This window comes from Dermacentor albipictus, unplaced genomic scaffold (assembly GCF_038994185.2).
Source record: "Dermacentor albipictus isolate Rhodes 1998 colony unplaced genomic scaffold, USDA_Dalb.pri_finalv2 scaffold_15, whole genome shotgun sequence".
NCBI lineage: Eukaryota > Metazoa > Arthropoda > Arachnida > Ixodida > Ixodidae > Dermacentor > Dermacentor albipictus.
This window is the reverse complement of record NW_027225569.1, coordinates 14960231-14981305: the sequence shown is the minus strand read 5'-3', so window position 1 is coordinate 14981305 and position 21075 is coordinate 14960231. Positions and strand designations below refer to the sequence as shown.

At 44.8% G+C, this 21075-nt stretch overlaps 1 protein-coding gene across 1 annotated transcript; it reads right to left on the bottom strand.

Moving 5' to 3' along the window:
• Positions 1-29: 29 nt before the first annotated feature.
• LOC139051854 (PC-esterase domain-containing protein 1A-like) lies at positions 30-19551 on the bottom strand. The gene is made up of 8 exons (XM_070528883.1): positions 19331-19551; positions 19183-19262; positions 12723-12943; positions 6453-6666; positions 3181-3350; positions 869-1010; positions 737-784; positions 30-337 (listed from the first exon to the last, which is right to left on the bottom strand). The coding sequence occupies exons 1-8, from the start codon at positions 19404-19406 to the stop codon at positions 317-319; spliced, it is 972 nt and encodes a 323-aa protein (XP_070384984.1). The 5' UTR covers positions 19407-19551; the 3' UTR covers positions 30-316.
• Between the last annotated feature and the right edge of the window lie 1524 nt (positions 19552-21075).

The following is a 21075-nucleotide window of genomic DNA, read 5'->3' as shown; positions in this document are numbered from 1 at the left end:
GGCTCCTAGAATGCCAAATACAAGATCACTTGCCAGTTGTCCTAGTAAGGAATGAACATGTTCCCTCCCCTTCTTTTCTATGTTGTATAATAGAGAGTTCTACTCAGTGGGTTTACGGGTCAGCGGGCTCAGTGGGCAAGTGGAGATGCCACCACACATGTGCTGTACACTAGGGCGGCCAGCGTGTTTACGTAGCGGGCATGCAGCTTGCTCGCTGGTATCCTCTCCCCAGTGGACGCCCGCAGCGGACGAGCATTTTTACGAAACAAACATGCCGACCATCCGCAGGAACAGCGGCATGTCGTCGGCTTCGTCTTCAAACGCAGCAGTGGCTCGCCTGCGGACAAAAAAAAGCTACTGAGGTGCTTCCCCACTGAAGAGGACCTCTGTATCCTGCAAGAGGTTCCAGCAACGAGACCATTTGGCGACTTTTTGAAGTGGATGAGCGTGATCGAGAACGTGAAGCGAGCGTACTGTTCTTTTGTCTGTAAGTCTAACCTTATTCGATAGGTGGCCCAGCAGAGCGCTCCGTTTTATTGTCCCTGTATATGTATATATAGAGGAACACTACTTCGATCGACCGAGCGCGGGATCACTGATCTAAAACATCCTGTCGTGCGGCGCTACACTGCCGTCTCCACGTGCGCTCGCCTGCTGGCCCGTAAAGCTGCTCAGCTATAACTCCCTAATATTTCTCACCAAACACCACACACGAGTGACGTGTATACAGCCTCACCTGTGTCATAGCGAATTCTTCATAATCAAAGACGTCCTCGTACCAGCACTAGAATGCAAAACATTACAGGGTCAATCATGCTGCCTTACAATAGACTGTGGCTTCCACACGATCGATGTGCACAGAGCTTACCTCTTGTGGTGTTACTTCACTTCCAAAAATCTTGCTCTGTGACGATTCATCATAAAGATAGCTGCATTCTGCCCCTTCCTTCTCAGACACGTCATTGGCATTGCTTGAAGCATATTTCTCGCTTATAGTAAGGAAGCTGTCACTGAAGAAGAAGAATATGGATCAGGGAATGAGATTAAGATGTCACGTGGTGTAATGAGTGAAATCTATTTTGGACTGTCCGGTGCTGGGCTGTTAAACCCATAGAATTGCTGTTGAACCCATAGAGCAAGGAGATTTACTGCCATAGGAACAAGTGATAGCTTGGATTGGCGCCGCCGAGACTGTGCACATTACTTCATGACGGAGCGCACAGCTCCCGTCATACCTGATTAGGGCTATGGAATGCTTTGCTGCTAACCGTAAAATCGTATATACGAAGGCCGCCTCGACGGTTCAATTCGCAGGGCTCAAGGAGAGACCGCTCGAATGTCGAAACCACATATTTTTGATCGCCACATTGCGGCTCTTCTGTCAGACCCTCAAAACCTCAGAAACCAGTGTTGCAAACGAGGCGTCTGTGATTAGTTTGTAGGCGTGTTGCGAATAGCCTTTTGCCCTCCCGAATGCACATGGCAGCAGCGATTACTTAAGAAGAAATAATGGTCCCTATAACGTACAACTATTGCAAACTTTTCCAATTATGCAATCAGCTCACCGCGATTGGTCAAAAACTTTTTTTGGACCACCCCCACTTCACCTGTCTGTCAAGCGACGTCATGAAAACCATGACAGCTCCCCATCTGATATGTCGTGTGCACACTGGTTATGCATAATTTGCCCGAACGAAACAAAAAAATTGCTATTTCTGATTCGACGCCTTTTTCCCATTAGCCCTCGGCTATTGGTCAAAAGTTTTCGGACTGCACCCACTTCACCTGCCTGTCACGCGACGTCACCAAACCACGAAAACTTACAGCGTCAAAGTGACGCATATGCGTTAAAGATGCATTATTATGCCGAACAAAACTGAATTTTCTTCTGGACAGCCGCAGGCTGCTCCGTTCCGAAAGGAATAAATATTGCTGCCGCCGTTCGCTCTGGCTCTGGCTAATCGCCCCTGCCGGAGTGCATGGGCTTATTTGCGTGTAATAAAACTTTTTGCGTGGCCGTGCAACGTTTTCGAGAACTTTCGGCACGTTTACGACCGCGTTCTGCCAACTCGTCTTTGCTGAGTATCCGTTTTAGCGTCAGTCTTAAGCTTTCGTTGCATGCCGCTGTGATTGTCGGCGAACAACCACAAGCTAAGTAAGAGAAAGCGGACCAATCGCCGACGCCGGCACCACCCTCTTCATCCGGTTATCGATATTTAGTGCGATGGCTCGGCCCCATCGAATCTCTTTCCACTTGAGCATGCTCCTCACCTCTTATGAGCCAATTAGATAAGACAAGTCGTTCAGTGCAGGTAATGTTGTTCGTTTCTCTAGCAAACAAAATGGACTTCCTGTGATGTAGGTGAGCATTCGATTGGTTTGTTCAGACAACCCTGCAGGTCACCGCCTGATGGTTGCGTCCATGGTTATGCAAATTTGACGTCAGGAGATTGGAATAAAACATATCGGAATAGTTTTACGTTACACGGCCAAATACCATTATAACGGACGCGCTTGGCCTGGGAGTTGAGATTCGAAGACCGGCGATTTTGTTCAGCGCTGTTGCACGTGACCTTTTGTGTTGCTTGTTTTTCTGGGCATGAGTACGCGTAATAAAGAGTTAGGTCCTCACTTCAGAGCATTGGCGTGACTTCTTTGTTTCGCGTCGCCGCAATGTCGTAAAAGATTAAACGTTGAGGTTGCGGACAGATTGCAATTTGTTTACAGCATAGGGTTACAGCGCTCTAGACGGACATGATGGAGAAGACTGCACAGAGAACGTTGTTCTTCACTGCGTTGTACAGCATACGATGACAATACTCTTGAGCAATATTACAACTTAGGTTATTTGTGCGATATACTTTTCTTTAAAGCTGCCAATACTTAAAGTGAACACACACTTAAAACGAACGTTGCTCTCGGCGTTATGCCTCCAAACGATTTTGGTGGCATACGTGAAAGGAGTCACGCTGCCTAAAATGTTATACCTCTAGCGATCACAACTACAAGAGAACAGTAGCCGTCAACGGCAAATCACTTTCCTGACCAAATCACTTTTTTATATTGCAAAGTCATTTCATGAAGGACAAAGTTATTTCATGATGAAGATAGCTGGAATGAAAATCGGTATTGGCATCTCAGCGATTATGCACGCACAAAGATTCAATTAGGATCACTTGCCTGTTAGGTAGTTGCTTGCCCCATGACAAGACAAGGTGCGTCAGCGTGAGATTGGTGCAAAGACGCACCGCCACAGGATGCCAGTGAATACCGTCTTCAGCTCGGTATTCAATCATCATGCGAAGGTAGTAGTGAATGTCAACTACGTCAATTCCGTACTTCGCAGCGTTCTGTATGATACCCACAGAAGGAACTTATCAAGCTATGTCAGCAATATTGATATGAAGAAACAACTGTGATTTCTAAAGCGTGCTTTTGCTGAATGCCTGCTTTGGTATCAGAGTCATTATACATAACAGACAGACAAGCTAGAATGGAGCATCTCTAAAAAAGCAAAGCCTTCTTTGTGGATGAGACCAACTGTGTTTGCCGCCTACTGAAGAAGCCGCAAGTATTTTTTGTGCTTCTACTAAGTGCGAGTAGTAATTATTTATTTCAATCTCCACAACTTGACAGCTACAATTTATATGCAAGGTCAGTGGAGTAATTCATTTAAAAATATATCACTTTCATTTCTTTACGAAATGCAGCGTTTAGCATAGCTTTTTTTCCCGCAATAAAGAAAGCCGCTATGGCGTACAACAAATTGGCCGCAATGGCTTTTTAATGGTATTGCCGGTTTCCATTTAAGGGAGTCGAGGCACTTTAAAAATTTTGTTTATTTTTTACACAATTTGAGTAAAATTCGCACGGCTAATGTATTTTTACCAGCTGTTCTCAAAATTGAAATTTAATTGTTTTTATAATGAACATTTCTTACCATATTCAAAACAGTATGTTTTTTTGTAGCCTAGTTAGCTAAACAACTTCTACGGTAACATACAGCACACATAATCGATTGTGAATGTACGTAGTGTGATGTAAGCGATAACGGATGGTCTTAGGCCACTTTCAAGCGAAGATATAGGTTGTCAAAGTTAGCCATAAAAATGGCCACCTTGGCGATAGAAAAATATCAATAAGGAAATTTTTTTATGACGCATTTTGACAACGTATAGTTTTGATTGAAGATGGACCAAAACAAGACTTTGTAGCTTACGATACACTATGAACACTCACAATAGATTCCGTGTGCTGTACGTTGTCGCGCAAATTGCTGCTAATTAGCTAATTAGTCTCCAAACAATGAACATACTGTTTTGGATATCATCAAAAATGCTTATCATAGAAAAAAATAATTGCATTTTTGAAATCAGCTCGTAAAGATACATAACCTGCGAATTTCATTTAGATTCTTTCAAACATAAAAAAAACTTTTTAAGTGCGTCGTCCCCCCTTAAGCGTGATAAGAGAAGGTTACGCGTCACAAGAAATAAAAAATAAAAAAAGGAACTGAGACGTCCTTTACATGTACTCTGCCAAGCTTGCATCAGTATTATGACCGTAATGTTGTGAAACAATTTCTTATATATCCACTACTAATTATTCAATCAATGAGAACCACAGAAACAGCGCAGGCTTCTCCAGGAGGTTGCTAAGAAAAAACAACTAGTTTCACTCATACAAGAATGTATAAGTTTGCTTTCGTTCTTTCTTCGAAGCATGCTTCGAGTAAGTTGACACACCTGGTACATCAAAACCATATGTACTTCAGCAATGTTAGGTGCCTTACAGCAGCTACATGTAATCAACAACAAACTATGCTGCCAGCTTTCCTGCCATAGCAGTGATGATAGTGGCGATGACGTGAGCACCCTCAACGAGTCGGAGAAACACTCTCTTAAGCACCAAGGACAAAGCCGAGTTAATTAAACCTTGCTGGTGCATTTAAGTCCTCGAATGTTCGCTATATAATAACGACAATTCATAGTTCTGTCAATTACGCATTATGCCTTCCTTCGCGACAACGATCTTCCAGCCGTCTTTTTACTAGTTCTCCCCAGGCAAATACGTTCTCATTTCCCCTGCTGTCCTCAAAAACTTACCGCCTCGGTGAAGCCTACTCACTCCACATTTACTGATGGACGGATACTTGTTGACAGTCTAACTATATATGCACAATGGTTTCTGCACCACTTCTTCACCCTATGCATCACTCTCCCACTGAACATCTTCGTCTACGCGTTCTCGAATGCATTGATCTTGGAACGTATTCGGCGATAGTATCGCCTCGGCCGTCAGGCGCGCGCTGATTGGCTGCTTTACCAAAGTCGGATAAGCTGGTTGGCTGGTAGAGCACAACATCAAGCAAAGTGGATAGTATTGCCGAAGTGATCGTCGCAGAATACGTTGCCTAGCTTGCAACATTGGAGAACTGCCCTTCAAATAACCATAAAGATTTTCCTTTAAGCTGCAGAAGTTCTGCTTGAACAGCTGCTCGTTTCCCTTTCAAATAATATTTTTTCTGACGTCCGATATTTCTGATACCCGTACTTCCTCTCTGTTGCTGCTGTCTGCTGCTGTTTGTACATCTGACTATGTAAGTCCCTTTTCGGTGGCCACTGGCCACCCCACCAGCGTGTACCGTGTGTCCCAGCTAACACTAGTCAAGCTGTTCAACGAAAAAAAAAATACATTTAAAAAGATGGTCCAAAGTACAATTACAAGACCTACCGTGTTCGGTCGTCAGTGTTCTGACAATCGAACAAGGTCTTAAAATGGTACCTTGCACTATGTTCCTTTAATCATTCTTTTTTTTTCGTTGAACAGTTTCTCTAACGTTATCTGGAACATCCTATATGGTATTTAACATATAGTACTTTTTTTTCTTTTTCTACGGTTTTATCTCTATTTAACAAGAAAGGATGAAGAGACAAACGATCCTGGCGGTATCTGTTTTTAATTCGTCTTCACAGCGCTGAGTCCATTTTTACTCACATTTTTTGCAAAACAACGGTGCATTGCTTGAAGGACTCGATAGGCGTAGAGAAGCGAACGCTTAAAATGACTGCGTAGAGGCTTAGTGAGTGGGATTCGTCAGAATAATTAACTATCGCAGACGGTTGGCACGACAGGCATGGTTGGCGCCCAATGAAGCCAATAATTTATTTATTGCAACTTCAGAGCCCTGCGATGCATTACAGATGGGAGGGGCTCTGATAACATACACAAGCAAAATGCTGAAATGCTTCATGGCGCGGGAGAACGAAACGAGCACAAGCAATGTCACCTATTACGGTCATCGCAATTGGAGTTCACAATTTTGAGACGCAATTATATAAGGCAAAGTTGCAAGGAAAGGCCACGTGCGCAGACTAATAAAGCGGCGAATAAATGCAGGCAGTCATTTCTCTTGGGCAGCGCCAACAAAATTTGAACGAGACCACACACACCTGTTTGCAGAAGTAGTTGGCCTCGTTGACGTGAAATCTGAGTGAATACTTGAGGAAATCAAGCTCTGGCAACAGAAATCCACCGCGCACGTTGTTGGACAGTGGAGCTGCAGTCAGCCATATCACGAGGCAACTCTGGGGAAGGACGCACCTAAGTCTCCAGAAAAATCGGTGCAGATTTTTCTTGTAGTCGTCGACGCCCCTGGGTCCCCACCTGTGGATAAGTGCGCTTCGCCATTAACTTTTTACGCGCATGTTCTCCCGACTCTCTACGAACATAATTGCATACTACTTCCAATCCTCTTCAAAATTATTCCGCGCGTGATAACTTGAAATATTCATTCCCGCTACAAAGTCGGATGTTTGCCGAACTAGATTGAAGTGGTGGATGGATGGATGTTATGAGCGTCCCCTTTGGAACGGGGCGGTGGGTTGCGCCACCAAGCTTTTGCTATTATACTGCCTACTGTCCTACGTTTAATCGCATTTTTCGCGACACCTTTCGAGAAATTTGGCATTAATCCGATTCAGACCAGTGTGCGTATTCACGGGCCATGCAAAGCTTCCGTAAAGTGCGTTCCGAATAACACGAGTTGAGTTGAGATTCCAAGATGCAAGCGAAAGCTGTTTTTGGCATATCGAACATCAGAAGATTATTCTTTTGTTCCCGCAAATGGGTGTGTTGTTTCCACCATCTAGGCGATGTATTTAAACAAGCAGTGTGTTTACCATGGGCCCTATAACGTAAATCTATTCCAATACGTTTTTATTCCATTCTTCTAACGTCAAATTTGCGTAACCACGGAAGCAAGCGCCGGGTGGTGACCCGCAGGGTTGATTAAACAGACCAATCAAACGCTATCCTCGTCTATAGGAGATCACTTTTGTTTGCTTGAAAAATGAATAACATTGCCTATACACTGAGCGGCTTGTCTTACCTAATTGGTTGATAAGAGGCGAGGAGCACGCTCAAAGGGAGAGGGAACATATGGGGCCGAGCCAGTGCACTGAAAACCGATAACCAGATGAAGAGGGGGTGCCAGCTTCTGCAATTGGTCGGCTTTCCATTACTTAGCTTGCGCTGGCTGGTCGAAAATCGCGGCTGCATGCAACGGAAGGTTAAGAATGCCGCTAAATAGGATCCTCAGCAAAGAAAAGTTGGCTGAGTGAGGTCGTAAACGTGCCGAAAGCGCTGGAAAACGTTACACGGCCACGCAAAAAAAAATATTTTGCGCAAATAAACTCATGCTCTCCGGCAGGTGCGAGTAGACATTGCCTGATCCATCGGCAGCAGCCATCGTATATTCCTATCGAAACGGGGCAGCCTGCGGCTATTCAGAGAAAAATTCAATTTTGTTAGGCATATTATAGTATCTTTAACGCGTAGGCGTCACTGTGACACGGTAAGTTTTCGCGGTTTGGGTAACGTCGCGTGAACGCCGGTGAAGTGGGTGCAGCCCGAAAAGATTTGACCAATTGCCGAGGGCTAATGGCGAAAAGGCATCGAACCAGAACTAACTATTTTCCTTTTGCTCAGTCCAGCCATGCATAATAAGAGTGTGCCCGTCATATCAGATGGGGAGCTATCGCGCTTTGTCTGAGGTCGCGTGACTGACAGGTGATGTGGGGGTGGCCGAAAAAAGGTTTTTACCAATCGCGGAGGGCTGATAGCAGAATTGGAATATAAAAGTTTGGAATAGCTTTACGCTATAGCCCCCCATATTCGCGACCTATGAAATTAGAAATCATGTTTATTTTCTAAAGAACATATGGAAGGAGGTCCGAACAAAAAGTGGAAGCTAGTCCCCTTGACGAGGGTTCAGGCCCCCTTTTACAAGGCACAGCGAAGGTGACAAATCGACAAGCAAACAATAGAATCAAGTATGCAGAGCAAGATAATAACTAGTGCACAATAGCACAGGCGTGCAAATGAGAACATAATCTTATCGGTGGTAAGGGCACACTTGAAAAGCGATTACGCACCTGAGCGGTCTTCGGTAATCAGAAGAATATTCTAAGTTTCATGTACAGCACACACTACAAAGGCTAGTGAGACCTCTTACAGTTAGTATCCGCAACCAAAGAGTAGCGCGTGGCACATGAAAGAAATATATTAAGAATGCGCCATCTAATTATAAATAAAATTAATCCATGTCCTTTTACGTCACAAAACATGACGTATTTGTCACATAAAAGAATTTGGAGATCTAAACCTTTCTACGACCACACAAGGAAAACAACTTGTTTCAGCGACCCGCAAGCACAGCGCATCACATCACCTTGCGCCCCGCCCAAAACGTAGTGCATCGCCCACTAGACGCACAAATATGCACAATATCATAAGAAGCCAACAAACATTGACACCAAGGACAACATAGGGGAAATTACTTCTGCTTAATAAATGAAATAAAGAAAGGAAAAATTAATGGAAATGAAAGTGTATGAAAAAACAACTTGCCGCAGCTGGGGAACGATCGCACAACCTTCGCAAGGTTATTATGAAGCTACACACGGAATTAAAATACTTTCGTTATATGCCGATATCCACAAAGAACTTTATCTCTTTAATTCGTTATACAATACAATTAGTTAAAGAGACGCTCGTTATAGAGATGTTAGATTTTATAGCTTCCTGGTTGTTCGCTTGGTGCGTAAAGGTGGAGGTTTTGCCAAACGTTAGTGAATTTAACGAAAACACCAAAAGTACGGGTCAGCATGCTTGCGGCAGGCACTGTCTTTGCTGCAATATGCACCTACTTCCTGTTTGTTTTCTATTCTCCGTGATCAAAGACACCTCCTATCTCTCGCACTCAGCCCTCACTGCATCATTGCATGATGCCGTCGCACACCATTAGTAACGCGAAAGGTTGTTATGCAATATTGGCAGCTATGACCATTATAACCATTACTCATTGTTGTAATTACAATTCTGATTGCCTGCTGAGATAGCAATAATGCTTTCTGATATACATACTCAAAGATCCGAGGACACCTAAGCACTCCTTATGAGCTGCGAATGCGAAAGCGTCATTGTCCAATTGAACGCCGCTGAGCTTCGAGTTATGAGCTGCTCGCGGGCGAGCGAGCACATTCAGACGCTTGGCGCGTTTCGATTTGACCTCACCAAGGCGCAGCTAGAAGGCAGGCGAGAGCTTGCGCGGACAAGGAACGCACGTGTAACACGGGCTTCAGATGTTGAGGGTGACTTGGCGTGCGGCATCCTCTCGCACAACACTTGACGCGCTACTGCGGCAGCAGGTGTTCGCATGGAGGAAGGTAAACGCCAGGGCAGAGAGCGTTACGTCACGCAGCCAGCCTTGGCAAGCAAACGCTCCGTGACGCCAGTCCCTTTGCTCGGTGTTGGCCCAGTACGCGACCTCTTGTGTCGAGGACCCGGAGCAAGAATCCAGATTTGCCGAGACGTCTGGTTCCTAGTAGTTTTTAATCGGTGCGCACTTGTTTGGATGCCCTGACATGGCTCTAGGGTACCAAGCACTCCAGGGTAATATTAGCCAATTAAAAAGCTAACGAATGTGTTGCGACAAACATAAGCACCATTCAAAGTTGGAACGAAAGGACTTGAACACTGGAGCCTGTTGTGTCTGTGATGTCTATCTCATCTTTATATCATAGCACATCATTGCACTTACTGTTATTCATATTTCCGAGCCGCAATAACCCCCCAAAAAATACGAGGAAACCGAAGCTCTTATAACTTGTGCATGCGAAAGCATTAATGTCCACTTGAACACTGATGAGCGCTACTTCCACTTTTGCGCTGCGTGTAATGTACCATTAGCTGAACGTGCGGCCCGAGCCAGCAAGCAGCAGCAGCCTGCGGTGCCAACGCCGCATGCCACCGACGTCCTGTACGAAGAGAGACTCAGGAGGCAGCAGCGGTACCAAGGCCGGCAGGCGCGCGCTGCAGCCAAGCCCAATGGGGGTTAGAGAGAGAAATAATGACCGCGCGCTGGCTTGCGAGCGGGAGGTCACTACCTGTAAACAGGTCACTACCTGTCACTACCTACCTGTCACTACCGGTCACTACCTGTTTACAGGTCACTACCTGTAAACAGGTTACAGGTCACTACCTGTAAACTGCTGTTGACGCGCCATTGCAGCAACGCCCTCCCCTCCCGCAACGCCTGGAGCGCTACGGGTGCCAGCGACTCTCCCCCTTCACAGGCTCTGCTTCGTCGAGGCGCGCTCGCGACGCGCAGGTTCCATTTTGGTGCTCGAGGCGCCGACTTTCTCGGTCACATTTGACGCTTCCGCGTGGAAAAAATAAAACAATTCTGGTGTAGCTGAAATTCATTCCAAGCCTTGCAAGCTCACCGGCTAAAATTCGTAAATGACGATATGTGCAGTGAAGCAATTATTTAAAAAGTTAAATAGTAAATGTTTGTTAATTCGTTGAAAATGTTTTTCGATTTCTCTTGCGAATATGTCCGCCTCTCCCAATTATTCAGCTCAAGATGTACGATTGTGTTATCCGCAACAGCCTTTTTTTTATTTTCCCTCAAACTTAGAGAGCGCATACATGGGCTTTATACTACAGTTAGTCTTCAAGTTATTTAAAATGGGCGTTTATTTTTCAGACTCAGATGGCGGGGGGCGGGGGCTCTTAGGTTTGCTAACCGCGGCTTTTTTTCGTGTTTATATTAGCTATCATATCACTTCTTTCGTTGGTATTCAAGTGTTTCGCGCACATGTAATGTTTCCAACTTGTCTCCGTTGTGTCGCGTCGTGGTTCCGTCATGCTATTTTACGGTATCTTTTCTATTGCACAGCTAATTTATTCTATAGGTTGCTCCTTTTGTTTGTCTATCTATCGTTCTTTGTTCAGTTGTGCATGCTATCTGGCTGCCCCTATGTAGCGGGCACCATAGGAGATTTTCAAATACATGTCATGCGACCCACTTGACAAGGGGCAATTGGGCTTTTTGCCAGAAGCAATTCTTTAAAAATGCTTAAGCTAAGAAAGCGAAATGGTGCATACAGTAAATTATACCCTCCCATGTCGAGTAAGAGGCAGGTATTACCTCGGGGCTACCTATGATTTCCGAATTCAAGTACACGCAAAAAAAAAGTAGAAGGGCTTTTCCGAGACAACCACTAAGTAATAAACTTTGCTGCAATTGAGGGGAAATTTTACACTCTAGTAGCCTTATAGGCAAGAAGGTTTTGATTAAGCTAGGGCATATCATTTTTGTGAAAACTCATGAATTTGCAAGTTTAAAAGAAATAAAAGCGCGACGTTTACCAATACGTAATGCTACACCAAAAACAGACATCGCAGTTCTTTAGGCTGCATTCGTTGGAGCATTTAAAGCCGACAAATTTGATATATGAATTTACTGCTTGCCTATATGTAAACTTTGTACAATGTGTAAGAGGGTTTCGGAAAAGTCCTTCTAGAAAATAAGGTATATTTCAGAGTGGTACATAGTGCATCATAACTGTTCGCTTCAGAGGCGTTGTATTGATGCAGGCGCAGCGTTCGCTGAGCAAAACAAGTTCACCATTCTCAAGCACTTAGATTGAAGCTGCCAAGCTAAAACTTCCTCTTAAGTGCTGTATGTAGATTCGTGCATCTGAACATTACGGGCATGTTCAGCTGTGCCTAACGCGCCAATTACTCATTAAAAATGGGGGTCTTTGCATTCGGATGACTGAACTGTAACAAATTCATTTCTCGCTCTTGCACTTGGTGTTGCCGAAATACATGCTGGCACACATTAATCGCCGCGTCTAGCACACGATAAACTGGCACTTGGTGTCCGTACTTTGTGCCTCGACCAGGCCTCTGCGTTCACTCCAACTCAGTATTGTGGCGCCACCTAGCAAGAACTCAATGAAAGAGTGCTGTTGACTCCACGATTACGATACATGCTTTTAATCCCCCTCCGCATTATAGGTCGTTCATAAGTCAAACTTTTGTGTGATCGCCCATCTCAGAGATACATGTAACATACAAAATAAGGCTTCAGACAAGATGTTCTAACTAGCATGACAAGTAAACAAAAATGTATTGTGAAGACGGCGCGTTTGTGCAAGTGCACACACTGCGTAAATATCAAAGGGAGCAGGCGTTGAAACCGTGGTTCGTCAAAATGCACAAGGCCGAACTTTGCTATTTATTTCGGCTTGAAAAACCTTCCTGATTACATTTTTTCCATTACAGCTCAAGAACAAAAAAAATCATTACCGGCTTTAAACGTAAATCTACTGTTCCCTTTCACATTGACACTAAACATACGTGCAAATTACCTCGTGATATCCCAGAGGCACGAGCTGACGATGACAACGTCCGGTGGTGCATCAGTCATGCGTGCCATGATCGTCTCCACATACTGGCTATAGATCTTGGTCAGAAAGTAAAAGTAGATCGTTACTTCTGGATCGCAGAATATGCGCTCTTCGAGGTAACCTCTGCCGTTGTATTTCTTGCCATGGTTTACCAGGTGATCTCCATCATAACTTTCTTCCATCTGAAAGGTAGTTTTCTTGTCTTTTCTCACATTTTTCAAGCACATACCAGCAAAGCAGGGGCTTTCATCCCACTCATAAAAAAAGAAAGGATCAGTCACTCAACATACACGGCTTGTTATAATTCCAATGGAGCAGACCGAGAATGAGCAGTCGTGGTGGCTTAGCGGCTACGCTGTTGCGCTGCTATAAGCGTGGGATCGCGGGATCAAATGCAGGCCACGGCGGCTGCATTTCGGTGGGAGGCGAAATGCAAGAACGCCCGTATACCGTGCAATGGGTGCAGGTTAACGAACACCATGTGTTCAAAATTAAGCCGGAGTCCCTCACTGCAGTGTGCCTCATAATCAGATCATGGCTTTGGCACATAAAACCCAAGCATTTAAATAATCAAGCTGAATACGAAGCCTAGAAATGCATGGGCTGAATGAAATGTCGTATTAACTAAAATGTACATATAAAATAGGAAAGCGAAATGAAAAGCCAAACCCATATCTTAGGGTATTATTGCCTGTTTGCTTTGTATGGTTTTTGGTTTGCTCGTTTTTTTTTTATCCTAACAAAAAATCGAGTCCTTCGGTTCTTCTTCTTCCCGCTGGAGCTACCGGCTGAACGCTGGCAACATAACAATACGTCGACGTTCTCTGCATGCAACAGACGAAACTCCTTTTAAGGTATAACTGAAGATCCAAGTACAGCCATTGTGTAAACCATATATCACTGCCTTTGAGAAAACAGTCCTGGCTGGGTGGGGCTGCTGTAACACATAATAATAATAATAATAATAATAATAATAATAATAATAATAATAATAATAATAATAATAATAATAGTAATAATAATAATAATAATAATAATATCATACCTTTATTTCCAATATTGAAATCACTACATTCATGCAGGCCTGCCGACGCCTTTGCAGGCTTGAGCGACAGAGCCTGGCAGGCAGCAAAACCATACACGGTACATTAATAGATTATTTATATGCAGCAAACTCGAGTATAGCATACCAGAAAGAAAGTTATAATATACACAGTGTCTAATAAAAGAATTTCTATCGAGAATAATGAAACACAGAAACGCAGCAATGTGTGTGAACAAAATGACCATGAGATAACAATCATACACCAATCTGACCTTCATGCAAGGAATTGCACAATCACATGTACGAACACAAGCAATAACGCTAAACAAAAATTGGAGGACGCTTAAGCTTCGCCTTCAAGGGTGGAACGCGACAGCGTTCCCGTCGACCCGCCAAGGGGTGTAAGAGAATGGGCTACAGGGCAGCCATCACTTACGAGGCGCCCCGCATCGGACGCAGTGAGCGTCGAGCCACATGGTCGAGCAACGCAGCGTTCGGCGCAGCAACGAAACGTGCGCCTGAGCAAGCGGAACGAACCAAAGAACTCGGTATCTCGGAGGGGGAAATGATGCACGCCAGCCAAACGTCGTGATCGGCACGGGCACAGAGATAGAGAGATAGTGATCTAAAGAAAGGAAGGACGCTTGATTCTGCAGAGGGAGCAAGGCGAAGCGTTGTCACGGGAGAGAGTCCGAGCCGCGACAGCTCCAATGCGCACGTGGCGCGCCATCTGTCGGGGCAGCGCCGTACATGGAGAGGAGGGGGTCTTGTGTGTTTGCCGCAAGATGGCTCTGCGTGTGCGGAAAGCGCAAAAGAAATGCAGCGAAACGCACTTCGCTACTCGTGTAATTGCGACTTCTGTAAGTTACATGTTCATAATTACCGATATACACCGCAGTATAACTTTCCACGGCTCGTTTCGAAGGCAACACCGCATTCACTAGAGGCGCATTTGTACCTCTTGGAAGCATCGAACTCGTGGCTGAGTGGGCAATAAAGAAAAAATGGCTGTGGCTTAGGTAAGGTTAAGCCCAGGATGCGAAGCATACTAGCCTTTATTTTAGTTGTTGAACCACTGTTTAGCCTGGTGAACTGCTGTTGCTTGGCTATATTTGGTTCGGCTAGACGAAGAAACAACTCATGCATTACTTCTTCGCCTTCAAGAGTGGAACGCGACAGCGTTCCCGTCGACCCGCCCAGGGGTGTAAGACAATGGGCTACAGGGCAGCGACTACGCGCCCCGCATTGGACGCGGTGAGCGTCGAGCAAAGCAGCGTTCGGCGCGGCAACGAAATGTGCGCCTGAGCAAGAGACGCACGCCTTAGAAACAGCTCGTTTCTAAGGCAACACCGCATTCACTAGAGGCGCTTTTGTACCGCTTTGAAGCATCGTACTCGTGGCTCAGTGGTAGCGTCTCCGTCCCACACTCCGGAGACCCTGGTTCGATTCCCACCCAGCCCGTCTTGCAAGAGTTGAGCCAAAGCCACTTCTCTGTCGTGACGTCACGGTGTCACGTGATTTCATGGCGACACCGCCGCGCCTGAGGAGCTGGGTTGAGCTCTCGTAATATGCTTCGCATAAAAAAAAAACTCGTGGCTGAGTGGTAGCGTCTCCGTCTCACACTCCGGAGACCCTGGTTCGATTCCCACCCAGCCCATCTTGGCAGTTGCTTTTTATTTATGAAGTGCCTGCCGTGATTTATCGCTCACGGTGAACGCTGCGGACGCCGACACCGACGACACCGGCTTTTCTGCGACACGAGCTCCTTAACGCTATCGCGTTAAAAGGAAGAAATACGCCTTTACAATCAGATACGCCTTAGCAGTCTCTAACTTGTAATTCGTTTTTGCATAGAAGATGTTGGGGGGTAATTTTTGAAGTAGGTTGGCACATAATGGGCACGAGGTCTGGTTCAGCACCTTGTGGAACAACGTGGTCTCCAAAAGTGGTCTTTGGGCCTTAAGCAACGGGAATAAGTGTGCAGAACTAGGAATTCACTCAACCAGAAGTGTTTTAAAACAACCCTTTGCATTCAAACATCGTTGAAATTCGGCACCGAAGGTATTTTAAAGCGGTCTGTGTCAGCATTCAAGCTGACACAGAGAGGGAGTGCAGTATTGCATTTATTCTGTTGTGCCAGCGAACAACACAGTGCGCGTAAATTATCAGTCCATACCGCAGCCGACTGTAGCCTAAAGCGTAAGTTATTGTTTTCCTTACCGATAAAGGAATGTCATATCTCATATTGTACAGTCGACATGATACAGTGCGAAGTTTTTTGCAAACGTAAGCAAGGCGGCTGTTCCAAGAAAGGTCGCTATCAAGATATAGACGAAGATACTTTACAACAGTTGAGTATTGTAATGGTCTACAAGAACAACATAAACAATCTGAACAATGCAAAAGAAGAGGATAATCAAGGGCTACCTTCCTCAAAGGATTATGGAAGCAGAATAATTGCGTCTTAGATACATCTACATAAATTAGCTTATTTATAAACCAGTCCATAGCTTCTGTGGCAGCAGACTGTAAAGAATCAATCGCATCGTAGTAGCTATGGGCAGAATTACGATCATCGTGTCATCGACGTATTGATAGAGAGATGGGTATCATGCTATAGAGGTCATTTACAAAATATTAAATAATAACTGGCTGAGTATAGATCCCTGCGGAACTGCAGCATTAATAATGGAGAAGGCGAACTTGTCCAACCGAGACGACCTGACGCCTACGCCGAAGTAATTTTGCTAGCAACGACCAGGAAGTGCCCCGAAATCCTAAAAAGAAAAGTTTACTTAACAACAGACCAAGATGAACACTGTTAAAAACCTTGCTACAATCAAGAAGGAGAGCAGAAGCAATTTTATTATTAGAGAAAGCTATATTTAACTGATCGGAGAAATCTTTCAGAAGGGTCTGAGTGCTTTTGCCGGGCCAGAAGCCACACTGACTAGGCGACACAATGCTGTGGGCGTCCAGAAAGCTTGTCATCGTTAATAATAAGTGTTTTTCTAGTATTTGAGCATTAGAAGGTAGAATTAATATTGGGCGATAATAATGTATTTTATTACGCGCACCGCTTTTATATAGAGGTATAACTATTGCTGTTTTCAGTTTTACAGGAACTTCACCGCTTGAAATTATGCGATTGAATAGTGCTAGCAAAACCTCTTGGATATATTGATATGTTCTGCGCAAGTCATTAATGGAAATACCGTCAATTCAGGAGATTTATTACATGTTAAACTGAAAAAAATTTATCTTAGCTCTTCCTGGGAAATTGAAGGCAGATATGCCGATTCAATAATGCTGTGACGCAAAGTGCACAAATCTACCTGCAAGTTTGTTTCTAATTACAGGATAGAAGTGGTTGTTAAACTGATCAGAAATATTTTGTCTGCTCTGGATAAACTGGACGGAAAGTAATTCATTATATTAGCTCGCGTATTATCACCTCTAAAGCTCCTAATTAAAGACCTTGTTTTCTTACTACTGTAACTAGCAGCTTAAAATTAGTCTCCAAAATATATTCGCTTTGCGGAGTGGATTATGATAGTAACTTTATTTCTCAACTGCTTAAATTTTATCTGTAGGTCTGCAGAATTTGGAACACGCAAAGTAAGTATTTTTCTTTTATTGCAGCAAGTATGCCATACGACGTCCACTTGCTATCCACGTTTCGTTGTTTGATATGTATTGTTCCGGTAGCACTTTCTTTTAAGTTCCGGAACACTTCTACGAGCTTGTCATTAAGGTCAGCCGGAAACACTATTGCTAAAAAAGATTTCCAGTCATATTGACCCACCAGCTTATCAAATAATGGATGGATCGATCTGGATTAAACCGTTTAGTGTGTAGTTACATGATAATAAGACAGCAGATATGCATTTGATGGACGGCATGCCTTCAATCAGCGCTATTTGTAAATGTACGCGAAGGCAATTAATCAAACAAAGCTCCTGGAGGGGTATTCTGTAAGTGTCCACCTAATGGACATGTCCACATCTGCTGAAGTTCTGATTGACCGGGCTGAGGTATGCGTCGAAGGAGCCAGGTGTCCCTAGCCAATCAGAACTTCAGCAGCAGACAAAATGGACATGTCCACTAGGTAGACATTTACAGAATACCTCCCCTGGTGCCATGGTGCGGTGAAGGGAAGTTTTCAGTGACGTTAGTTTTAGCGCATGCCGACTTGATATATAATCAGCGGCGCTAAGTGTTATGATTCCAGGGCATAGACACTTCTTGCAACGGTTATCGCGTTCTGTATAGGCGCAGTAACTCGCACAATTTCACGCGTTTTCATTTCCTAGAGTGCCAGTTCGCCTGCGTCGACGAACCACTCGCCGGCACTCGTCGCGAGGAGACCAAAACAGCTTTGACATGACGTCACGGATGTAGTTTCTCACCGCACTGTTTTTCCAACGTGGCAGCTAGGATGACGTCAGTATAGCATGTTCACATAAGCGGGTAACCTGCTTCAGTTTCATAGGGACGCGGTCGGAACACTACTGGCGTCTGCGCCAGAACCACGCAAGGACTGAGAGAACAACCGCGCGAGATGCTTATAGACAGAGCTTCCCATCGCGTGCTGCTGCTAATCCTGCACGGCGGCAAGGATGACGTCAGCGCAGGCCACCTTAGGTTGGTTTGGATTATCTTTACGCTCCATGAACCGTGTCATAACTATCATAAACCGAAACGCGAAGAGCTATCCTGGAAAATTACACAAAGTCTGCCATGTAGTCCTTACGCAAATGCATGGATTGCTGGAAAACTCGCATTTACGTGAGGCTTGCCTGCACCTGTAAAACTGGAGAAATGCAGCGTCTCTTGATCAATACTGGAAATTCAAGCACGAGTGCATATGAATTGATAGGGATATCAAACTTGTTAACGAACGCACATGAACGCTGCATCTCACGCCGCACAGATCGTATGTGCAGAGCCAATTGAAGAAGTCACGAATGGACCGCTTCTCTTACTGCGACGCTTAGCGTTCCCTTTTAATCGATCACAATGCGCGCGAACTCAACGGTGGCAGTGGCTGCTTAACGGCTCAGCAGTAGGGTAGAGGTCACTGACAAAACCCTTTACGCAAATACGGCCCTTGAACTTTCTGCAAAAGCTGTGCTGCTAGGCTATGGGAAGATGGCCGGTTAGACGGCGTCATTTGAAGGGCGCTGCAGTGCCATGCGCTTCGTTAAGGCCAAGTTGCGAATACGAAACCACAGATGATGCAAAAGAAAGTATACGCTGACGCGCTCTCAAAACGCAACTGAGGCGCACTAAATCGTTTACGTTTACATCCGCTATAGCATCGGAACGTGCAACAACGCGTTGGGTTTGAATTAACGTGTAACTGAAACCGCCTACCTTTTGCTTGAGCAAATCATTTGGGACGAGCGAATTCCTATGATACAAACATATTAGGTCCTTGTAAATGGCTCGAACGTCTGGAAGGTCGAAGACAGAACATCTTTAGCACGTGTACAAGAAAATGAAGTAGAACGCCTGCACTTACTTGAGCATCCCAGAAATACAAGGCGCTTTGACCTTAGCAGCGAACGCACGCGTTCACAGGTGAATACGTGTGGCATTACGAGGCGCGAAATCGCACAAATTAGAAATCAGACTGAGACATCGTACAAGAAATGCAGAGTTCGAAAGGCATACTACAGCTTCCAACCGTCGTCTTCTGCGGCCGAGCGCGTGAGACTCATTCGAACGCTTTCGGACGCGTGTTGATGACGACGATGAAGCCTCAATAAATTGCACAAATGGGGCATAGGCCACAAATCGGGTGGTAATATGATTGAATAATTAAAAGAATTTGGTTAATAAATAACTAACACAAAAAGTAAAATAAATATATAATCCAAGATGAAAAATAAACTGTGTTGCGGGCGTGAATATCACTCGCACACACGAAAATAAGGAAGAAAACAACCCAATAAATAAGAACGTAAAATATTTCTTATGACGCTGATGATGAGCGGGGCTTGGCCTTATACTAGTTGTCGCGCAACCTGAATATACGCATTTCAACTAATAATAATGGAGTTATTTAAACGTTCAAGGAGTCATTCTTTGATTCCGTCCTTACGGATGACGCGAATACAGTTTAGCTATACTTAATCTCAGTATTTCTTTGCAGCACTAGGGAAGCTGCGGGGCTCCTTAACCAATAGGAATGCTGAATGCCCCTCACGATTTGTTCATCCGGGCCGCGTCGTCTGTTCAGCGCTTAGCACGTGTCTTCGTTTCTTCTTGTGTCCTTGTTTTATTGCGCTATACAGATACCTTTCAATGATGACCGACCAACAAGCCCACACCACCACCCTCGTCTGCTCCGCGTTCGCTTTCCATCCTTGGAATACATCCACCATTATTAGTGCAATGACACAACAAATATTATTGTGTTCTAACTATAGGCTGCGTTTCCCTGAATTCCACAGCGTGTCTTCACTTCATTGATACGCTTTCTTAGCAATTCAATGCAGCCTCCTAAGCCACCTTTAGTTAGAGCGAACGCCCTGTTCACATGAGTCTGCTGGGCGTCTATTTGGCGTTTTCTCGCCACCGTCTACACGTACCACATAGAGCTGAGTAGCAAATTATTGATAATAATAATAATAATAATAATAATAATAATAATATCTTTTATTCACTTCAATTCGTACAACGTGTTCCAGCCTGCATAAGCGTTGCCGCTTGTGTGCTGAGCTGGGCAGCCAGGTTAAGCACATGAAACAACAGCGAGTAAATCATAGTTGAAAAGTGGGGAAAATAAAATCAACCAAATACTCAGCAACTGCTTGTGCGACATAAGAACAAACAAGCAGTGATGCAGTGCAGAATAAGGAATTCGTAGCGTTCCGTATCGTCAACATATCACCGTATCGTCAGCGTATCGTCACCAATCAAACCACTATTACGGCTGAGCGTTGCCTCTGTAGCGTGAGAACAAACCACTTTTATCAATAATAGTGAGTTTCAAAATAAGGGCCACAAAGAGCTTCGCGGATATGAGCCTGGAGGCACGCAGGAGTGAAGAGCTTAAGAATAGAGATTTGCGTCTGCGGATAGTTTCTTGCGTTTGCAGCCCCACTACGGCGCCAGCGAAAAGCTAGTAGAAATAAGCACGGCTGAGCTAGAGACGCGGCGCGCATGCTTTTTCTCACGGCCTGCGCGCCCGACGAGGTAAGATGGGGGGAATTCTTGCTGGCTGGTTGCAGCGCTCACCTAGTGGGCGCAAGTCGCAACCAT

Excerpts from the sequence above, each read along its gene's own strand:
- LOC139051854 (XM_070528883.1), bottom strand. The coding sequence starts at position 19,406 with ATGCCACACGTATTCACCTGTGAACGCGTGCGTTCGCTGCTAAGGTCA. Across the intron at positions 19,263-19,330 it reads TGTATTTCTGGGATGCTCAA|ACGTTCGAGCCATTTACAAG; the intron begins GTAAGTGCAGGC and ends TCGACCTTCCAG. Across the intron at positions 12,944-19,182 it reads ATGATTTGCTCAAGCAAAAG|ATGGAAGAAAGTTATGATGG; the intron begins GTAGGCGGTTTC and ends ACTACCTTTCAG.